Source organism: Cyphomyrmex costatus, unplaced genomic scaffold (assembly GCF_001594065.2).
Source record: "Cyphomyrmex costatus isolate MS0001 unplaced genomic scaffold, Ccosl1.0 scaffold20, whole genome shotgun sequence".
In the NCBI taxonomy this organism is placed as follows: domain Eukaryota; kingdom Metazoa; phylum Arthropoda; class Insecta; order Hymenoptera; family Formicidae; genus Cyphomyrmex; species Cyphomyrmex costatus.
Genome location: NW_017276039.1, coordinates 947,691 through 964,658, shown reverse-complemented (window position 1 = coordinate 964,658; position 16,968 = coordinate 947,691). Strand labels below are relative to the sequence as shown.

The 16,968-nt window shown below is 33.4% G+C and overlaps 1 protein-coding gene across 1 annotated transcript; it reads right to left on the bottom strand.

The window, feature by feature from the left end:
* Nucleotides 1-640: 640 nt before the first annotated feature.
* Nucleotides 641-16,576, bottom strand: LOC108773245 (uncharacterized). The gene is made up of 24 exons (XM_018538993.1): nt 16,519-16,576; nt 16,012-16,252; nt 15,775-15,932; nt 14,703-14,954; nt 14,567-14,622; nt 13,970-14,450; nt 13,480-13,630; nt 13,306-13,399; nt 13,106-13,228; nt 12,724-13,028; nt 12,604-12,651; nt 8,411-8,750; nt 7,652-7,696; nt 7,448-7,573; nt 7,007-7,156; nt 6,792-6,920; nt 6,061-6,245; nt 5,764-5,872; nt 5,066-5,287; nt 3,259-3,473; nt 2,126-2,342; nt 1,759-1,954; nt 928-1,030; nt 641-855 (listed from the first exon to the last, which is right to left on the bottom strand). Exons 2-24 carry the CDS (start codon nt 16,090-16,092, stop codon nt 706-708), a joined length of 3,936 nt encoding a protein of 1,311 aa, XP_018394495.1. The 5' UTR covers nt 16,093-16,252; nt 16,519-16,576; the 3' UTR covers nt 641-705.
* Between the last annotated feature and the right edge of the window lie 392 nt (nt 16,577-16,968).

The following is a 16,968-nucleotide window of genomic DNA, read 5'->3' as shown; positions in this document are numbered from 1 at the left end:
AGAGCAAAGTTTAACTTGTTTAACATTGTTAATTTTAAAAATGAAAATATATATAGGGAAAAATAGGGTGACGATCATTCAAGAAAATTTATTAATATATTTTATGTACTTGTTATATGGTGATTGAATAACCAGCGAGCGCACCATAAGCATATGAGATGTAACACTGCAGGTGTAACTAGAGACCTAACGTAAGAAGAAGAATATTTTATGTGATCGGTCCGACTAAGTGCCATAATTCCATTCTCCTTTCATTTATTCAACGCAGTTATAATGAATATTTATTTAAAAAATTTAAATTTTCTATTATTAACTAAGTGAAAGGACGTTATATATAAATAGCATATACGTTATTAGAATAAGGATATCGATAACGATAACTAATCGTTTTAAAAAAGAAGCTTATATGTCATTTTTTAATTCTTATATATATTTTTATGCTCTTATTGCATATTCTCTTAAAAGTACAATTTTTAAAATTATGTTACGATTATACATGATTCTGTATTATTTTGCACGACCATACATATATTTAAATGTAAATCCGATGATTCTTAGCATTATTATAATTTCCGAATTTAACAAGCAATAATTATACACACTGATTAATCTCATTTAAACTGTTTTATTTTTGGCACGTGTTACAAGATAAATACGCTCGCGAGAAGGTTCGAAGGAAGAAAACTCGTTACACGTCAAACTTGTTTAATTAACGTTCTCGTGACGATTAGCGACGCTCCTACGTGCGTTTCTTCGAGGTACGTGCGTGTATCGTGAAGATGGTTCCCTCTCAGTTACCTCCTGCCATTTTAAGGGATAGGCTAATCGGTTGCCTTTGTTCCACGTGTACAGTTCCTAAAACAAAACGAATTACATGATCGCGAAACGATAAAATAGTAAAATACTTTATTTCGATTAAACACGTACCTTAGTCTTATGATTATAACTAACTGCCGTGGTCTTGTGATACGGATTCGTAAACGATAAGTTTACATCCAACGTCGTATTTTTGTAGAGATCGAAGGCAAATCTAAGGTCAAATCAATCAAATTACAAATAATGATAATTTTTAGATCGCAAAAGAAGCAAGTACAAATATTTTATGAAATTACTCGTGGATATATCACTCTCTTATTTTAAAAGTAATCGAATTTAAAAAAAATAAAATTTTTCCAAAAAAAGAAAAAATATTTTTTAACTTGACAGAAAATTATTGACTAATCAAATAATAAAAAAGGTAAAAAAGAATAGAGGATTCTTAACATAATCGAAATTTTTATCATTTTCATTTCATAATCCTTTTTGATGGTGTTTTAAGAGTTTAAAATATTTTTAAACTATTCTTCTTAAGTTTTGATATTCTGACAATTTTTTATAAAATTAAGTTATTAAGTTAATTTGTTTTTAATGATTAATAGAATAATATTGTATTTAATTGGCTGTTTCATATTACAGTTTGATTTATTCATATCTTGCAAACGGTCTTGTTTCTAAAGTCTTAAGATAACATTTATCTAACTCGAAAATCACGTTATAATTATGTAATTGTTGAAATAAAGGAATGATATTTTGAATGTAATAAAGATAAGATACAATCTCACATTCTAAATTATTATAGTTACCTACATTTACTGAGGATAAAGACTAAAAGTGATATTAAAGATAATAGAAAATATTGAAAACCCAAGTATCCAAAAGTTTTTTGAGATATTTGTACTTTATATTGTAGCTTTAAGAGCAATTCGTCACTCGCGTTACCGTATCTCCATAGTATCATCGGTGACACTGCGTATAGCGTAAAGTACACCTCCTGCGATAAACATCTCTCCGAAGCGACGGTGATCGATACTGATATTCCACGCGTATTGAATGATCATTTTAGTGGGATCCATTTTCACTACCACTGTATTTTTACCACTACAATTAGGGGATAATGGGTAAATGACCCACAAACCTGCAGAAACGCCGCATATTACACATTGTATTTTCGTACCACAATGTGGTTCCATTAATATTACTCGTATTTATAATATTCCATTTTACGTGGAAATAAATATTTTCAATCATTCAATTATATCCACTTTATATGTAGAGCTCGAATATTTGTATGTACTGCTCGTTTTACCGTTTTCGTCTACGTTGAAATCCGTGTAGGTAAAATTGCGCGTGTAAAGGTAGTTCTGGCCGTTGACCTCTAAGCACGGAAGATGCATCTCGCATTCGGGAGAAAGCTGCTTGCACCGCTGATGATCCGAGGACGCATAGAGATCGTATCGGAGGACTGACGGTCGATTAATGGGATTGTAGAAAAACGATTTGTCGTAAACTACATGTCCGTTACCCTAGAAGAAAATGTCGACCGCAAACTCAATTTTTGCTTCAAGCATTTTCCTTGTTAAACGTTAAATTTTCTAAAGAAAATATGTACATGTCCTTATTATATCGTAATATTATAGTTACTTTTAAAATTCTAGGAATGTGTAACAACACGATTTTGCTGAAGTATTTAAAATTGTATTTAGTTAGACACAATTTAAAAATAATTTGTTACGTCATCAAAATAATTATGTAGAACTCTGAAGCATGATAAGTAATGTTGTAGAAAGTTTCTACATTTTAGCAATCAACTTGAGTATACTATCTAATTATTTTAATGGTCGAACAAAATTATTTTTACATCAGTACCTAGCTAATTTTTTAGATTCTTCAGCAAAATTATTCTTTCCGCACAACATAACGATTTACTTAAGTATCTAAAAAAATTCTGCAATGATTATATAGGAAATTAGGTTTCCGTGGAATAACTTTGTTTCCACGTACACAAAAAAAGATGCAAAGTCTAGAAAAGCTGTAGGCTTTTCTCGGCACTTTTGAAAAACGTTCCAATTTGTATAAAAAGTCTGAGAAATTTTTAAAAAGAGTCTGAAATTTTTACATAAAAGTTTATAAATACTGAAAAATTATATGAATAATTTTGAGAAAAATTTTTATCAGAGAAAGGTCTTTTATATACAAATAAAAATCTGAACATAATTTTGGATCGTCAGAAATAATGTAGGACTCTTAAGCACGATGAGCTGCAAAAAATTTCAATATTCTATAATAGTAATCAGCTCGAGTGGCCTACTTAAATATTTTGATAATTTAAAAATTATTTCCAAATCGACATCTAGTTAAATTTTTTAATTCTGCAGCAAAACCGTCCTTTCCATATATAATTAAAGGTATCTCACTGTCTGTTATTCTAAAGTTGCCGACCTGAAAAGGATGGGGTAATTTTATCTCGTTTAGCGCTGTATTGTTCTTAAAGTCCTCCTTCGATTTGTATTCATAGATGTAGGACGTCTCGTTGTGGCGAGTAACCCAAAGTCTGTCGGGCATGATATCGTTGGACGCGTCGTGCATCCAACTTCCGTAGTGGTCGTCCATGTTTCCTTTCAGTACAGGTTTTCCTATAGCCTCTATAAAACCCTCTGCGAATTTACCAACGTCGTTTATTAACTTTCATGTCCTCAAGTCGGAAGAGTTCACGTGGAAAGAGATCGTTTTTTAGTTCGCGATATTACGGACACTCGTGTTTGACGAGAGTGCCGTCAGTTCGTTAATTACGTAAACTTTCGCGATATTGCGACCCTTTAGTCATTAATTCACGGGAGAAGAAGGAGTTCTCCGCTGTGTACTGCCACATGTACGCGCTCATACGAAGGTAGATAAATTAAAAGTTAAATCGAAAATCGATTTCGATCAGTCAGGTAAAATTGATTAAAACAAATATCTTAAATATGACTTTTTTTCCAGCGCGGCTATCCAGTCATCGGATAAAAGAAATGAAATTGTGACTACTCTTTATGCATAGAAAGAACAGTGCTAAAGTATTTTAAAAATCTAAATATAGATTTGAAAAGTTTTATTAAACGCCAAACACGTTTATGTGAGAAACTTAAGCTGGTTGCTAAAATGTCAAAATTGCAGATTTGTAGCATTGATCACCATGCTTGAATTTTTTACACGATTATTTTGATAATTCTTTAAATTTATTTTTAGATGTGTGTATCAAGCTAAATTTTTTAATACTTCAGCAAAATTCTACGTGGAAAAGAGACTTTTCAGGCTAATACAATAACTAAAAATGACACTTTATTAAAGTTTCAGACTAATTAAGAACATTTAAATAAAATAAAAATAGTACATATTCTTATTTTCACTAGTTTATCTTTGGTCTGTCTAGATCAAACGAATAATTACATTCACTTTGATGCTCAACGCTTTATAAGCTTCATTTCATCCTTGTTTATCAATTATTAAACAAAGACAAATACAAATGCTGTAAACGCCAATGCAGTTATATAGCAACATATTTATTATTTAAAAATCTAAACAAAGCAAAGAGATAAACATATTCATTAGATAATAAAAAAATAGATAAAGTTTTTTAAACTGCAACAGAAAACAAAAACGTGTTCTTTAAATGTTTAAAAAATATTTGTAGTCTACGAAAGTTATATTTGCTTTTTAGTTCAAGCTATTTAAAATTTAAAGAAAACAAACTTAACATTGGATTAGTACTCAGTTAGCAACAATGATTGAATAGCAATTGTTTTCAGATGAAGCAGCAAAAATATAATAACATAAATAAAACATTTACATTTTACACAAATTTCATGTCAACTCAGGAAAAAAGATGATAAAGAATGATTTAAGTGATTAGATGGCAGCTGCATTCCGAGTTTGCTAGTTCCTGATCTCTATTTATTTTATTAAAATGTATGTGACTAATAAATTTGTAGAAAATCATTGAAGAGATATACCCTCTGTTTGTTTTACATTATTATTTTCTTATTTTATTTTCTTTATCGCATCGATCAACAAGAATTCTTGATAAATATCATCCGTTTTGTAAAATATGTACACATAATGCATATATATACTGAAACTATGTTACGTCGGGAAATGTATATTACGTTACATATGCGTTTACACCGAAGCTTTGCACCTCTAGAATTAATTGATCTACCTTGCGCAAGAACGCCGTTGGAATACATTAGTTAGAATTGATTAAACGTACCGGTTGACCGCGGTGGCGGCCGCGTAATATTAATATCGCTCAACGGTTGAACATGCAGATGGTCTATTATATCTGTGTACGTGCACTTTGGGCACGTCGTACAGGTTTCTTGTGTAGGGATGCACAATTCTTGCTCCTGATCGACGCTCATGGGCATAGGATGACCGTATGTTACGTGCTCCTCCTTTCTTGACTTGTATTTCTCGACGTCTTTTATATCATCTAGCGTTATTTATTACCGTCAATTAAAAAATTCAATTAGCAGAATTATTTCCTAGGAATAAGCATTGGAATCAATCTTAAAAGAATTATGCTGGAAAAAATCAAATTTCCAATCGCAAGAAAATCTGTGAAATTATACGACGAATATAGAACGTGCTTTTCACATTTGTTTTCAGAATTTGTAATATTCTGTTAACATTTTTATTTATAATTATTTATTAATAGTTTGTATTTATTTTCTTGTTTCTCATTTAAAGATTGAATCGAAAATCGAAGTAGTAGTATTATATTTTTGCCTGGAAACACATTACGCTGAGAGATATAATACAAAATAATAGCGCACACATCCTCACAAACTCAGAGAGGCTTCCTTCTATATCCTTCATGTTGTAATTAATTAGTAATTCCGTAATGGCTCTTTAGAATTCTATTATTAATGCAAGGAGAAATACGAGGTAATATAAGGTAAAACGAACCGTCTACTATAAAGGATCCCTTGACAGTGTCAAAATCGTTTTTTGCCACGCAGTGGTAAGTCCCATGATCCGACGTGGTCACCCTCGCGATTCTCAGCTTCATCTTCAGCTTTTCAGAATAGTTTCACGTATTGTAAGACACCTCATTTGTTGCTAACGTGTAGCAGAAACGATTTATTATCGAGATTTATACGATAAAATGTGCAAGTTATTTATTAAAATGAAAAAGAAGTCTCTAAGAAAATTGCGTAGAAAGCGATTTGGCGAAAGTCCGCGGATACGAGTTCGACGGGTTACCTTGTAATTATCACGCCTGTCGTAAACCTCCGTTCTGTACTTATCCGACATTTTCAGACGGCGACCGTCACTGCGTTCCCAGTATACCACCGGCTCGGGAAAGCCTTCCACCTCGCATTCCAATGTCGCAGGATTTTGGTTTCGCACAAGTACCACTTGGTTGCGTATACGAATGAACGGCGCAACTGGAACGCGATCGATTATCAATTTTACCCACATCTGTGCCTATTGATTCGAGCAAAACATGGTTTTCTTTCCAAGTTACCCTAATATAATGCCAAAACCCAGGAAATATTTATGCGTATTATCCCGCGGACACGTGCGAAATTTTTCAGAATTTTTAAAGGCATTTCTATCGCGCATTTTTCGCATTTACAATAGAAAATATATACATATATTAAATAAAAAATAAAAGTTTTAAAATATGAAATTACAGAATCAGAATGAAGTCCTAATTAATGAAGATCTAAAGTTTTACATAAACAATTTTTTTTAATGTATAAAATATACATTTATATTTATTTCATGTGATATTATAATATATAATTATATCATTATTTATAGTATATTTATATATATTATTCCTTTTAAATTGTTATAATAAAGAAACTTTATTGTCAATATATATATTGTCATAAATACTTTATTTTACAATTTCATATTTCAAAACAATATTATCGAATATAAAAAAAAATGTATGTTCCTTTTAATTGAGATTGAAATATACTTACATTTGACTTGAAGCTTGAACCTCTTAGATCGTGCTGGAGGTATTCCGTTATCAGCATTGCACATATAGTCACCCATGTGTTCCCGATTCACCACGCTGATGTTAAACGTATGGCCCGTAACTGAGCTCACTAGAGTCGCAAGATTTATAGGAAGGTTTGTTAGTTCCGCTCTATCTGCTCGTTACGTATGATTGAATTAAAGAGTCCGTTTATACCATGCCAAGGGCCCATGGGTATCATGGAACCGTCTATTTTCGTCCATTGTATAACAGGCTGCGGTTTCCCACTCGCGGCACATCTCAGACGTATTTTGTTGCCTTCTTGCACGGAAATCACGCTACTTGAGTTTAACAATGGTGTAATCTCTGTAAAACATCACAATTTTCGAAGATTGTAAAATCTTCTGTAAGAAATGCAGATCGGAGATACGCACGATCGGAGATGGTCAATGTGATGGAGAATTATTTAATCTGCCTTACGATAATATAAAATATATAATAAACAGTATAAAATATAATAATGTAATAAATGTAATAAAGAATATGTAAAAATATAAGTTAATATGTAAAAAAATTGTTTTGTGTTTTTCATTCAATACCTTATAAAAAAGGCAAAAGCAACGATTTTGCTAAAATAGTAAAGACAGCAGTCCTTACCCACGATGGATGGCGGTATTAATATGTCATTCTCGTTATAATCGTTCATGTTCACTTTGTATGCCTGTATGCCTGATTTGCCATCCTTTCCGGATGCTCCTGGATGACCAGGTGGGCCTATATCTCCTAAAAAATAAACGAGCTGTTTAGTGAAATATTTGTAAAATAAAGAAACGGTGATAGTGGTCTAGTGACGTTACTTACCGCGAGGTCCTGGTGGTCCTTGAAGTCCCATTTGCCCTGATCTTCCTAAATAAATACGAATTGTCTAATCAATCTTTCATTTGTGAGGTATTACAAAAAATATTTGTATTCTGCTATATTAATAATATTACATAATTTACTATTATTAATATTACATAATTACTTAATTGAAGAGTATAAATTTTAACATAACGTTTCTTATAAATTTAAGTTAGAAAATTAAATCTTCTATTTAAAGGATCATAGAAACAATTTAATTCAACAAATTAAATTAAATTAAATATTTCTCACGCGCAATAATTAACATACATTTTTTTAATTAAAAACTGTATTATATTAAAAAGTAACAAAATATTTGGTTTATAATTGTTAAATATTGATACGCATTGTAGAAAAAATTTTTTTAATGTTGAATTTTTATTTTGGTATTCGTACACGGAAAAAATTACTTTGCTAAAATATTAAAAAATTTAATTAAATACAGATCTGAAAATAATTTCGTTGAACTATCAAAATAATTATGTAGGACGCTCAAGCTGGTTAAATGTCAATTTTTTGTAAAACAAACATGTTACTTCTTGTAACATATTGCTCATTATACTCGCGAGTTTCCTATATAATTATTTTAATGATCCAATTAAATTATGATCGGATCTGTACACCTAAACTTTGAGGTACTTCAGCAAAGTGCATTTTCTCACATCAACGTTGCGGTTGAAACTTATACATTTTGTCAAGTAATTCTATATTCAAACTTACCGTCTGTTCCGTTTCTTCCAGGCGACCCAGGCAATCCATTTGCACCTGGCTTACCGTTGCTCCCAGGTATACCGTCCAGACCACTTCTACCGGGAATGCCGTCCAAACCAGGCTCACCCGGCACCCCATCTCTCCCGTCAAAGCCCGGCGGACCGATGTCACCCTTAGATCCTCTGGCACCAGGATGACCGGGCTGTCCTGGCGGTCCTTTCAGACCTTCCATTCCCGGGACACCCGGCAGACCCTGTTCGCCAGGAGGACCCGGATTTCCGGGAGCGCCGGGGAGGCCCGGTGGACAATATTTTGCGGACGAACGACAAAAATTCTCGATCGCGTCAAACTGAAATGCAGGTAAACAGGCACGTAGAATGCTCGATTTTATATGATATGCATATGTAAAACGAACAAATAAAATCTTCTTGCGTATTATTTCAAACTGTAGTTATTTCTATTTTTATATATTGAAATATTTTCGTGGCCTGATTCTGCAAGCGTCTTGAAGTTTTCAGAATCTTTTATATAGCTATTTCTTTCTCATATAAATAATACATTTGAAATATTCAAACTAAAAACAAATTATTTCCATATGAATACATTTTTATTTAAACGTTAGTTAAAGTATGATCTTATATGTATTATATTATATACACAAGCGATATTTAGTTTTCTAATCGAAATTCTTATTCTTATATGTATTAAAATCAATATAATATAATGACAAGAGTTCATGTTTGCACGAATATTATTGTTAGTTTAGTAGAGTGTTATTTTAACGGCGTTATTTTAGCATCATTATTTTAATGCGGAAAATAGGTGTAGCGGATACTTAGCCGCTATCTCCAAGTATCTTCTACACACGCAACGTGTTCTATATAGATGACGGAACTCGTCGAGGAACATCGCGACAACTCGGCAAGTTTGAGGAGAGTATTCACAAGGATATGTATCGCGAAACAGGTAACTAGTTCTAACAATCACACAGAACTGACTTGTATTCGTGTGTCGGCGTTCAACCAGACCCAATCCTGACCACCGGCTACCGTTGGCGAGGACGCGGAGCCGGATACCATCGGGGAGGCGGTTACCTTCTTTGTACCTTGTATCTCCTTGTCATCTCGGATCTGTAACCGAGCGACCCGAGCAATCCCGCGATATTAAGGGAAAGATCCGAGATATCTTCGAGAAATTAAATTGGCAAGCCCCGCTGTGTTGAGAGATCTCGGGAAAATTAAACGCTGGGGAATTAAGACACGAAATCTCTCTCTTCCAGCACAATTTTTAGAATAATTTTCTCTTTTCACATATATTTTTCTTTATTTCGTGTAAATAGTGCAACTGCGTAAAGTTTTAATTCAGATACGCTTTCTGTGTTTTTCGTTACCCTTATAAACATTATTTAATACCGGAAAGTAGTTATTAACTGTTTATTTTTAGTAAAAATACCATTATTCAGTACATTTAATATTTAAAATAAGTAATCAATCACTAGTTCTCAGTACTGAATTAGTGGAATTAAATTAGATTTCCACGTAAAGGGTAATAAAAGGAAATTTCAAACCTTACAGTCGTTTCTCTCCCTCTTCATTTAAAGAATTACAATTTTTGCTTCACGCAGGATTGGATTTCCATAAATATTCCTTAGATTTTTGAAAATAAATTCTTCCTATATATTTTACATACCCGACTGGCTATATCCGAAACGGCATTGTCCTCGGAGGTCGGCAACGAGCTGCTGCGTCTTCGCCGTGGAATTGCCACAGCCTCCGGCGGATACAGGCTCTTTACCCGACGAAAATCACTTTCCACGCTCGTGATGTACTTATACAGATAGACGGACGTGAAAAAGTGAATGATAAATTGTAGCAAAACGAGAACGAGCAACACGCGCGGCTGGAGCATCCAGCGTTGGACCAGTAATGCACTCTTGCTGTTCATGCTGACGTAGTTTTAACTCCAGTGAAAAGTGGCGTTTGAAAAAGCCCCCTACATTGCGAAAAATTATCGCTGATGTATTTTTAAAAATTAACGAAAAATAACAAATAAAATCCTCTCATCGAAAAAAAATATTCCGATTAAAGTCAACAGAACTCAACAAAAATAGCATTTTGGTGAAATTATATAAACAGAAAATTTCTGGTTATCATCTGACCAAAAATTTTGTTTGTTCTCATAAAAATTTTATTCTTGTGAAAGAATAAAAGTACCCCTCTGTTAATTTAATCAGAACAATTTTTTTCAGTGCCAGATTTTCTAATTATAAGATGAGATGGCAAAGAACATTTTCTTAAACAATCATTTCGATTAAATATTATTGGATCGCTTCCGCCGAATTGTTATTGTTAATTAATTTAACGTAATCGATGTGTTACACAAACGTGCGAACGATAACACGGCGACGTGTATAGCGCGAAGACGCGACGCGCGGCAGAACGCAACTATTTCAATTGGATATCTCTGGCACGCCGCAGGAAAGAGAGATCGGGGGAGAGAAGCACATAGATCTGTGTCGTCTGATTGGTTACTATCAAGCGGAATTGACTGTGTATTAAATTTCTGCAACATCCGCGCGTTTCACGCTTCCGTCTCCTATACGTCCTCCTCGCCGTTCTCCCGTTCGCCGTAACGTTAATCCTTAACGCTACCTTTTCATTCTACAAACTTTTCCAAACGACGACCATATTTTTATGGCACTCGTCACTGAAAAAAAAAAAAATACTTACTGTTTAGTTTAATATCAATTTTTGATCTCTCACACGCGGTATTTTACTTCGTCGGCGCGCGTGAGGGGAACGCTCGCGCGAGATGCGTTAACGAGAACGCAGTTTACACGGCGGTTTGCGGTGTCCGTCCGTGTGGTCCTAATGTAAACTAATATATAAACTGTGAGCCGGTGCCGTCGTCGGCTCGGTATCCGACGAGACGCATGCGTGAGCATTTCTCTGTGTATTACACCACGGCCAATTGTCATACATTGCACGTGTGAGACGTGCGTTGCGTCGTGGTGTGCGCCGACGAGCCGGGATAACCGCAACGTTCGTGAATGCACGCTCCGTTTTGTTCAACGGCCACAGGCACACCCGAGCGCGTGTCAATGGGATACGTTCCAGTCTTAATTAAAAAAAAAAAAGGGGGGGGAAGAGAGAAAAAAAATCGATTTCACGCTGCAGTCGCTGTAACAGTCTCTTTCGCGTAACTGCTCGTTATAAACCGCCCGGCGGCGAATTACCACTCTCGACGGTAGTTAAATTGGAACTTCACGCCTGGTGGAGATGTATAGATTTCCAATGAATCGTATAATTATTATTCCATATGCATCTATAATTGTAATTCAACGATCAGGACGGAAACGAAAGATAGAAGAGAAACGAGTTAATATCCAGCAAAAAAATTTAATATACAAATATACATGTATATATACATACAATACACACATACACGCTCAAACACACACGCACGCAGTAGAGTGGGGCTTTTTTTTGTCCATTTCTCACGATAATGTTTCTAAGTAGCACATGTCGATTATTTAAAGGTAGTGCTTGTGCTCTCAAGGAGCAATCATGGCTGTATAACCATAAGCACGTCACTGGAAAGAGATATCGTATTACTTTAAAGTTAAAACTGACGGAATAGCCCCGCCCTACCTTATATGTACATATGTATATACATTATATGTAAGGTCTTTTTCTTTTGAAAGAATCGGATAATAATAATAAAGAACATTTTCTTAAAAAAGCAGCAGAATATCACAGTATAGGACCTTCCCGAAATTGAAAAAGGTACGTAACTTCATTTTTCATCAATGTACATTTTTGTACAGATTATTAGAACTAAATAACTTTTGATCGTTAATCGTGAGAATCCGCTTGGCTGTTAGAACCTTGCCCACCTTTTGTATGTAGAGTAATTTCTATATTATGCTCAGGATCCTCATTCTCGTTTATGTCTATATTTTGCTTCGCAGCCTGTTGACAATAAGCTTCGTTAAAAGTGAATGGATTAATTCTGATTTTTTTTTGTCTTTTAATAATCTTTCTCACCAAGTCCAACGATGCTAAAAAGTATCTAGCCACCTCATAAGGGCTTTCCTGTTGAACAACGTCGTTGAAGTTGATTCTTTGTTGGTTATTCGTCTCCAGAATGTTCATAATTCGCGAAGTGTAATCGCGAATACAAAACATCGATCTTTTTTCGGCATCGCATAATTTAGGCTCCATTATCTCGTGCCATTGGTCGACAGTTTCCTAAAATTACAATCCGTTCTGATAATCTACAACCAGTACATTACCGCTCTTATTGACCGTCGGTTAACTTACTGATGAAAAATGCGAACTTGAATGAAACCAATCGTCACAGAAATTTTTGTGTGGTGAATTCGGTGATATGTCCATAGGACTGTGACGTTCTGAAATCTCTGTATCGATCGAAGGTGTTCTGTTACGGTTGTCATTCGTCGTTACATCAGCATTGATATATGTGTCCGATTCAGTATCGGCAAGTAATCGAAATCCTAAAAAATTCGACTCTGCGTTCGTCACTTCTTTGTATCGCAAAGAATAATACTCTCGTATATACTTCTTTATACAAGAAAGCGAGCTTTTATTGAACATACTTGATCTATCTGAAAAACAAGTAATTTAGTACAAATTGATAAAATTATATTAGACGATTTTAATTAACAAAATGTAACAGATTTACCTCTTCGAAATCCTAAAAGATTCGACTCTGCGTTCGTCACTTCTTCGTATCGCAAAGAATAATACTCTCGTATATACTTCTTTATATAAGAAAGCGAGCTTTTATTGAACATACTTGACCTATCTGAAAGACAAGTAATTTAGTATAAATTGATAAAATTATATTGGACGATTTCAATTAACAAAATGTAACAGATTTACCTCTTCGTGAAGAAGGCGAATCTTTCAAAGCATGTAGATCTTTCTTTATTATACTTCGTGGTTTTTTAGACAATATGCGTGGATTTTGTCTCAACTGCAAGTAAACAGGATATCACCAGGATATTATCAGGAAGAAATATCACTAATTATTAATAAAATCGCAACATAACATACCAATTTCGGAGTAGACTTTAAACGTAGCCGCATTTTAATTTGTTTATTTTCTTTCAGAAAAGTATTTTGCACAGAATCGATACATGAATTTGTTTGCGCTAGAGACCCATTTGTATCATTTAACATTGCTAAATCGTCTGTTGACGAAATTCTAAAATACCAGCAATTTCAAAATTTTAACAGATTTATTACACTAACCGTTTCATTACAGTCGTCTGTTGTGAAACATATTATACGATACGGCTATACGAATCGTGCGCGCTCGTTCAAAATGATATTACGCCTAAATCATATTTGACAATGTAATATATTACTTTTATAATTTTAATGATAAGAAAAGAGCATTGGACATGAAGTAAATAAGTCTTAAGCCGCAATGCCGATAAAATGTATGTTGTATTTATATTTATATTATCTCAAAATATAAGCGTCAAGCGACTACCTGTAATAACAAAAGGATTAAGTAGCGCTAAAAATAACAAAAATATACCTTCTCTCTTTCGAATTCACCGATTCAGGTGGGCTATCTAATACACTGCCAACGTCTATACTTTCCCTAATATTATTATTCAAGCATTGATCTTCCAAATCATTGTTCGATGAAATAGTATTATCAATATTAGTTAGTATCGGTGAACTTGTATGGGATCGTGTATTTGAGAATATCTGATTCAGAGTATTCACGAGAGTCACGTCATGGCAATTATCGCTTGAAATATTCGTTGGCGTTTTGACAAGCGTGTTGTCAGTCGCAGTATTTCTAGATAAAGAGAGATTTTGTTGGCTCAAGCCCAAAGACATGGTCAAATCAGAGATCTCTTCTTCTGTCGAATTATTGTCTCTCTCGAACTCGGAGAATGTGTTAACATTTTCATCACCATTATCGTGTATAGAGGAATCCAATGTCGAAGCATCGAACAAAAGTGTGGACGAAGATTTTTCGTTAACAGAAATGTCGCCACAATAAAAATCTGAAACGCAAGTAATTCTAAAAAAATATTTGACTAAATCACAAATTTTTATTTAATATTTATTGATTCATTTTCCATTTATTATTACAAATTTATCTGTACAACCAATCACATACCTTGAGGCGCAAACTCATCAACCAATGTATCATCCAGACTTAAATTTTGATTGCACCTACGAGATATTAGGCATAGTCAACTTATCCAAGTGTAATAAAAAAATTTAAATAAATGTAAAGGGAAAATGGTACTCACCGGAAATCATATTTTTTGCCGATAATCTCCCCATTTACATCATAAATGTCAATAGATACATGTGCGATACTGTTTTCCAATTGAGTAAATCGACGGCTTTTTGATTGGATAGACTCATGTTTAACATGATTCTTCTTAATATCGATATGTTTGTCTACATCTTCCGCAAAGTTGACAGTTTTGAAGTTGTGAAAACATATGTCAGTCTTTCTATCTCTCTTTTTAGTAGAACTTTTTGTCGCCTCTTCTTGCCTAAAAGACAGTTTTATATGGATTATTTCAAACTAGTAATTTTTAATCAATATTAACAAAAAAAATAAAAGATCCTTTCTCTTCCTGTTACAATTTTTTAAATCCTAATTAGTACTTATTTTGAAATTTTCTTAACTGGCATCTTGGCTGGTATTTAGGGATAGATTGCCCTGGCAAAAATTTTTTATATAATTTGTCAGAATTACTGAATAACTTATAACATTTTAAAAAATTATTCGGATTTTTTTTTATAAATTGGAATACTTCTTATAAGCATAAAGAAAACTTCTCTCTCTATATACATATCTTTCTAGATTCTTCATATATGAATTCTAAAATATTCTAAGATTTTTAAGATTTCTCAGACTTTAATTTCTGATGAAATCTTATAAAATCTGAAAACATTAAACGTATTTTAAAATTATTTTCAGAAATCATACAATAAAAAATTTTAGAAATTTTAAAATATTTCAGAATTTACATATATAAAAAATTCTAAAAAAATACATAGATCTTCTGAGTATTTATTATATATAGCATGTTCTGAAAAAATTGTTCATATAAAAATTCTGAGAAAAATTTTTTCACTAGAGAATTATATATATTTTAAATTAATACTTTAAACCTTTGCTTCAAGTTAACATAATTAAACAATGTTTTTTTAATTTAAAGATTAAAATTTAATGAATATTTTGTAATCTAAAAAGTAAAATTATAGAAAACATTTGTTATAAACAACTTTTTAAAACGTAATTTAAAAAAATGTCCATTCTATATCCTGAAATACCAATTGAGAGTAACATTAAAATAAATCACTTACTCATGAGTTGATAATGCATTTCTACAATAATCAACTTCAGTCCAGAGAGAATCAAGTCTATGAACATAGACAGCTGTAGAATTTTGTAGAACAAGTCCAGCATCGCCGAAACTTTTATTACATGCTGTATTGAACAAGGAGCAATACTGTTCCAAAGTCTGCAACGATAAAAAAGATGTTATTTCAACAGAGATCGCATTACTATCACAATGACATAAGATTTTATTGCAGACATACCTGAGCAAAAGGAAAATTCCAATGTGCCAATTCTCTCACTGGCTTCGTAAGTTGCAAACCGATTTCTTGCACTGAAACCATTTTTATCGTTTCATAAACGTCACAGCTATCCACGTAGGAGGATCATAAATCTATCAATCACTGTTCAAAGAATAGTCACTCTCACACCTTGGACAACATTATCAGGCAACTGATAAGACGATCGAAGTCCATTAACAAAAAAAATCCACGAAGACACTATCTGCAAAAAGATTGTTTTTTTTTATCCTTGGAATAAACTACCCTAAAATTTTTTTTGCTTTCACCAGATATCAAACATATATATATATATATATATATATATATTATTTACTTCACTTTAAGTTCAAAAAATGTACACTAATTCATTTAACAAAAAATAGATCTAATACGAGGGTTTCACAGGAAGAAAAGCAGGTAAACTGCAACTAGTGTTTTATCACTTTGGAGATATCAGACACTTTAGTATACAGCGTTTAATCTACTAACCCAGAGAAAAAAAGACAACACAACAATGATTGTTAATACAGTCGATTGAACAAGGGATTTTTTGTTTTATCGCGCGTTGTCTCTTTTCTTTTCGGAATTCATACGCATCCAATTATCTTAAGTCCATGAACTGGAGGGTTTGCCATAACCTCATAATAACAACATTCGGACTGTTTGGAGTCTTTGGACATAGATTGCGAGAGCAGGTAGTCGAACACTCACATTCTCGAACCACCGATCGCTTACTGAACTACAGAAGTGACGTTCACGCATCGCGGACGTCAGTTGCGCGCGAGCCAATCGCATCTCGCAGCCGACGCGTTTCCCCCTTCCACCTCCTACCGTCGAATCGCGCTCGCGTAATGGCGGACCGGCCTATCGCGGCGTTCGGTGGTCGACTTTTGAAATTTGAATTCGTGAGTGCGTACTTTAGTCCAATATTTACCTGTT